The 6,282-nt window shown below is 38.8% G+C and overlaps 1 protein-coding gene and 1 non-coding gene across 2 annotated transcripts; both read right to left on the bottom strand.

Moving 5' to 3' along the window:
* Positions 1–270: 270 nt before the first annotated feature.
* On the bottom strand, positions 271–3,499 carry rpl18a (ribosomal protein L18a). The gene is made up of 5 exons (XM_046858584.1): positions 3,349–3,499; positions 1,935–2,114; positions 1,098–1,227; positions 735–844; positions 271–418 (listed from the first exon to the last, which is right to left on the bottom strand). Exons 1-5 carry the CDS (start codon positions 3,364–3,366, stop codon positions 326–328), a joined length of 531 nt encoding a protein of 176 aa, XP_046714540.1. The 5' UTR covers positions 3,367–3,499; the 3' UTR covers positions 271–325.
* On the bottom strand, positions 927–1,057 carry LOC124392999. Its single transcript, XR_006927272.1, has one exon. It is a non-coding gene; the product is annotated as a small nucleolar RNA SNORA68 (small nucleolar RNA).
* Positions 3,500–6,282: the final 2,783 nt, after the last annotated feature.

Here is a 6,282-nt window from a genome sequence, read left to right as displayed (position 1 = left end):
CTGAAACATCAGAAATAGTAACCTTTTTAGCTGATCATATTCAATGAAGCAATAATTAGATTCCTTTTAATTAAAGGTATTTTGTAAATACATATAATGGAGCTACAAGTAAAAATATTTAGGCCTGAAAAGTGGTCTGTGTGTAATTTTAAAACATCTGTAAATGCTCGTTCCTTGGCTTCAACAATCCATTCAATTTCTAAACAGTACATCCTGCATCAGAAAGAGAAAAAAAAAAAAAAAAAAAAAAAAAAAAAAGGCAGACAAATGTTTAATTTTGAGTCTTTTTTTAATTCTGCAATAAACAGGACTGCAAACATACACTTTAGAAGAATGTTTTTGGTCTCCTGGTGGTGAAGCGGGGCTTGTGCTGTTGACGCAGGACCCTGTGAGGCAGAGGGAACTTGATCTTGGAATCCTGCAAGATGGAAAAAAAAAAAAATTTTAATCATGAACCACATTAGCCGATAATCTTGTTTCCTTAAATAAACACATTTGCAGCGGAATGTCGCCAGTTTTCAAAGCCGCCAGATTTTAAGACTTAACACTTGATCTGGAAGAGATCTCTGGTCATTTCTTTTTGCAGGTATTAAAGCTGAACTGGCAACAGAACCAGTCCAGTGAGAGACCTGCTGATAAGCACCACTGAACCCACTGCAAATGCAGCCTTAATAGTACCAGGATAGTCCATAAATATTAGTCAGCAGATGAACAAATAAAGACGCAACACTTACGTGGAACTGCTTGATGGCGGCTCTGCGGCACTTGTTGGCTGGAATCACCTGCACCTTCATGATATGAATGGCATGAGCGCGAGCGCGGTGACGGGCTCCCATATCCCGGTCTGCACAAATCGAGCAAAAGTTTATTATTTGACTAAAATCAAACCCGATCGAAATTGATCACACAAACATGATCCTGCAGTTCGATGTTGAACCAAGAATTCACTTCCATTGGCACGCAAGAGCTTATGAAAGGCGACAAGGTCCTATTTCTTTGCGCACACATAGCAAGAGCATTATATACAAGAACAATGATCTTTGGGTTTGCGTGCGGTTTTCATCAAGGCTTCGAAGTCAAGTAATCATGATACTCACAGCACTGGGTAACGGCTCCGGAGGTGGTGAGGTCTCTGTACTCGCGGTACATGTTGTGGGTGCCACTGCGAGAGTCATAACGCAGCCAGATGCCAAAGTTTTTCACCTTCAGTGGAGATTGCTCATGAACCTAACGACAACAAAAAAGACATTAGACATTTCCTTTCGACTGTGACAAAGGTGCAGCTCAGACCAGGGTTTCTGGAGGTTTCACAAAGTCACATTTTTTAATTAAAACCTTTCAGGGTGAAATTTAAGACCATCACATCAAAAAAACAAATACGCTGTTAGCAAATGGTCCTAACCGAGCCTAAAATGTATTTCCTTTCACGCCAAGTATCTCTAAACTTGCACCTCCCCATAGCTGAAAAATAAAATCAGTTTTATGTCTGTGGTACAATCCAAGAGACAAATTCACTCCAATTAAAGAAAGCTGATTGGCTGTCGCATGCTGGTCTCGTTTGTTGCATTATACAGCAAATGATATTTGGATTAGCAAAAAAAAGAATGAACTAAACCACATGGGACTTTGGAAAATCAAGACCTGTAAACTTAGAACAGCAAATTTAAGACTACTGCAGTCTTTAAACTCATCTGTGCACCATATTTGTCAGGAATGTTTGGGCAAAACACTAAAGCACCAAACACTTCCTCAGGGTGTAATCCACTCACTGAGAGTCCTGTTTTTAAGGATTTAAACAAAAGATTTTGCATGCCAATTCGACCATCACCTGTCTGATTTTAGACCAGTTTGGTATTTTCCCTGCACTCTCTCCCCCCCCATCTGCATCAGTAACTTCTGATAGACAAATCAGGCCACGGTGTCCGTATCCTTACCAGGCCGCAGTACACGGTCTCTCCTGAAGCCTTCTTCATCTTCCTCAGCTGGGAGACGAAGTACCAGAAGCGAGACTTGGCCACCACATGATTGGGGGCGAAGATCCTCATGCGGTACAGAGGAGGAGCCGGGTTCTTGGCGGAGGGCAACAGACGCCCGACAACTTTGTACTCCCTAAGCTGGAATTAGGAAAAAAAAAGATAAATACCAAATTATATATATTTAAAAAAGTACCCTATTATACAGCTGAAACAATTCCCTGAGAAACTTGAGTTAATTCGAACACAAAAATGCACCAAGGCAAATTTGCTTTGTTTAGTCCATTTAAAATCACATCGTTCCAACGTTTCCCCACGGACCATTATAACTGACGCACCACCCGCCAAACTCTAGAACATGTACCACAGAAGATGCTACAGAATGAGGAAAAAAATAAATAACTTTGGGATAATTTCAAACTAAAACAAAGAAAAAAAAACTAGTGCATTTACCCATTTTTGTTTTAGTTAAATTGATTGTTTTTATATATATTTGTATTTTGACAATATGGCAATTGAATGCACTTACTGTATGCAATTTTTTTAATTTTTAATTTTTTCTAAAAAATGAAACAAACCACTTGTTCATTTTAACAAGCCGGTCTTATTTTCTTGTATATTTAGTATTGCTTTCTTTAATAAAGAAAAACTCATCCGATTATTTAATTAATCTATGGAATAATTGCTAGAACGCTCCACTACTAAAATAATCTATAACTACAGCCCTACACTATTATAGTCAACATCCTATTAATAAAATGACATGTTTAAAGTTTTTCATTACAAGATTTAGACCAAAAAGCATGGAAGAAACCATGAGCACCAACTTACTGATGTTTGAACATCTCAAAAAATGACTTACACCAAACTCTAAGGATGTTTCGCTTACGAACAGATCGATCAGGCTTCATGGTCACTATATATTCACACCCACTTAATTAACTGCTTTTAAACCCTGGTAAATTTGTGCAGATGATCCGAGATGCTGATTTTCACAATATCCTGCTGATCAACTCAATAGTATGATCATTCAGGTGCATCATGTGGACACGAAATCCCAGGTTTCTCACACAGTGCGTTTACTAATCATTAAAAAAAAATCAATAGATTTTGCTTTTTGTTTTTTATGAAAGCAGATATCTGCACTAAATACTCCATAATAAGAGAAGAAACAGGCGACCAGCACCACATGGCTTCCCAATTGTCGGCCGCCATGTTGTAACTCCAACGCGGCCGTGAATTTATTAACTTTATAGCGCGTTTACGTTACATATACAACCAGAAACACCTCCGTGCCTATTTTACGGAACTTTCATAAGCATAAATACGCAATTATAGTCAGTAAAGCTGCTTTAAAAACCGCTAAATTACGTACGGTGCCAGACGCCTTCATGGTGTCTCGCTGACGGCCGCTGGGAAAAAGGAAGCAGCAGGGCGGAGCGACGCTACGTCATACCCTCCGCTCTACTTCTTCTACGGCTGTGGTGCGGAATCAGAAAAAGCCGCTTGCGCGCCACCAAGTGGCAGTTTAGATTTACTGCTATTATCATGTAGAAGGTCTGATCACTGATACTTATACAGTGGATACAGGGGTGATTTGTGATAGAAGAGTATATGCAAGAGTGAAAGGGAAAGTTTATAGGACTGTGGTGAGACCTGTGATGTTGTATAGTTTAGAGACAGGAGGTGGAGCTGGAGGTAGCAGAGCTGAAGATGTTGAGGTTTTCGTTGGGAGTGACGATGATGGACAGGATTAGAAATGAGTTTATTAGAGGGACAGCGCATGTAGGACGTTTTTGGAGATAAAGTGAGGGAGGCGAGATTGAGATGATTTGGACATGTGCAGAGAAGGGACATGGGGTATATCAGTAGGAGAATGCTGATGATGGAGCCACCAGGAAGAAGGAAAAGAGGAAGACCAAAGAGGAAGTTTATGGATGTGGTGAGGGAAGACATGCAGGTAGTTGGTTCGAAAGAGGCAGATGTAATGGACAGGGGGGTATGGAGACGGATGATCCGCTGTGGCGACCCCTAATCGGAGCAGCCGAAAAGCAGAAGAAGAAGGATACAACCAGAGGATCACTGAAACTTTGAGGGTTATTCAAGACCATACTTAGCGCCCCCCTCACAAAAAAGAGGGGTAAAAGGCGTCACCCTATGTCCGGCACCTCAACGTACTGCTATACCGCATACCCCATTTTTGTCCCCTGCATACATAATAGAACAGTGGCTCCTGACTTGTCAATGTGAAAGTCTTTACAGTTTTAATTGCATAATAACATTATATGATGTACAATGAAGCATGGTGGTGCCTGTATAATGATTTGGGGCTGCTTCTGTTCAGCTATACAAGAAAGAGAATTACTGACAGCTCCATATTGTAAATCCTAATCTAATTTGTCTATCTCTCCTTGTCTCTTATAACATAAAGGGGTTGGACTGACACACACACATAACTTTTGGAGTGCAGGGAGAGCTACTGAAGACCTTTTTTGACTCTGTGGTCACCTCAGCCATCTTCTATGGTGTGGTCTGCTGGTGCAGCAGCATCTCTACTGCAGACAGGAAGAGATTGGACAAGCTGATCAGAAAGACCAGCTCAGTCCTGGGGATTTTCCTATAGACTGTACAGAAGGTGGGAGAAAGGAGAATGATAGCTAAACTATCATCATTGCTGGAGAACGACTCTCACCCCCTGTATGAAACAGTTTCATCTTTGAGCAGCTCCTTCAGTGACACACTGTTACATCCTAAGTGTCTTATGGAGCATATGGTCTTTTCTCCCTTTCGACTTTACAATCAGAGCTGCTCCCAGTGAACCAGTCACCAAATTATACACTGTTATTGTTTTTAACTGTGCAATAACACTAATTTAAACTGTGCAATATTACCTATGTGCAATATGTTTGAAAGCTTTATTGGTGGTCTCTTTTTCATTTTTTTTGTATTTACACACTGATGTAAATACTTGTATTATGTCTCTAATTTTTATATATTTCTTTTCTTTGCTGCTGTAACACAGAAATATCTTATCTTATAACCCCAACAAACCTATACATCAAGATCCCTCGGGGGCTGCTAAAGAAAAAGCTAAACAGGCATCCAAAGAAAGCACAGCTCCTGATGCAGCTATGTGAGCTGTCATCATGTATTTTTTATTGTAATGTATTATTAAAATAAATGTAGCCTTATTCTGCTGATTCGTGCCAGCAAATTTAAGGATGAATTATTATTTGCAGCCGGTTTCTTCTAGGTTTTGAGGGCTTAGAGTTAATACATGACAAGCATCGTGACTGGTTGAGACTTTAAATTCTTTCTTTAAATTTTTTCTAAAGACGTTTAAGGAGATCTTTCCTACCATTGGCCATCAAACTCTATAACTCCTCCCCTTTCAGTAGGAAGCAGAGCTGACACAATGATCACTGTGCCATTATATGCACTATAAATCTCACAATTATTACAATGTAAGTAATAAAATATGCAAGTCCTTAATATGTGCAATTTCATATTATGTGCAATATCATATGTACAATGTTTTTAGTTCCCCAGCACATTTGACAATTGTATGCATAGAATATATACAATCTTATCTTATAATAAATTAAAGTATGTATGAAGCTCTGAATCCACGCTGATTGACTGTACAGTGACAATGTGTCATGGGCTGTTTTTCAAAATACTCAAGTCAAGTCAAATCAAGTCAAGAAGCTTTTATTGCCATTTCAACCATATATAGCTGACGCAGTACACAGTGAAATTGAACAACGTTCCTCCTGAACCCTGGTGCTACAAAAAACAACTATAGAAAAAGTAAAAAACTGTAAATAAAAACAGCAACAAGAAAAAGAACAGCTGGTCCAGATAACCTCCTCTTTAAAGATTAGAAATTATATTTTCTTCAAGTGCTTTTTAGTTACTCTGAAAAGTAGAGGGAAGGAGGCTGGTGGATCTCCAATATAAACTTTGTATCGGGCCTCCAAATAATAATATAATTACAATTTACTGTTTAAAGTTTGCTGCTATAGGATTGCTTTATGTATAAGATATTACAGTAATGATAATTATAGACTAGAATAATTATACTGTAACTAAATAAGCATTAAGTGGCTAAGCTGAAACACACACAACAGGCACTTTTCTTTTACATTAAAACTTGATTTAAAAAAAGTGAAATTCGGTAAAATGTAGTCAAATAAGGAACACCAGGCAAAACACAGTCAAGTACACTATATTTTCAAAAGTATTGGGTCACCTGGTCATAAGTATGGTGTGATTTTTGAGCACCACATTCCACATTTAGTCCCATTTT

Source organism: Silurus meridionalis, chromosome 10 (genome assembly GCF_014805685.1).
Source record: "Silurus meridionalis isolate SWU-2019-XX chromosome 10, ASM1480568v1, whole genome shotgun sequence".
In the NCBI taxonomy this organism is placed as follows: Eukaryota; Metazoa; Chordata; class Actinopteri; order Siluriformes; family Siluridae; genus Silurus; species Silurus meridionalis.
Note: the sequence above shows the minus strand (reverse complement) of the source record. Positions and strands in the feature narration are given on the sequence as shown.

Bases quoted from the DNA above. Each gene is read 5' to 3' on its own strand.
- rpl18a (XM_046858584.1), bottom strand. The intron at 845-1,097 runs GTGAGTATCATG...CGATTTGTGCAG, and splicing joins CGGAGCCGTTACCCAGTGCT to ACCGGGATATGGGAGCCCGT. The intron at 419-734 runs GTAAGTGTTGCG...TCCATCTTGCAG, and splicing joins CCGCCATCAAGCAGTTCCAC to GATTCCAAGATCAAGTTCCC.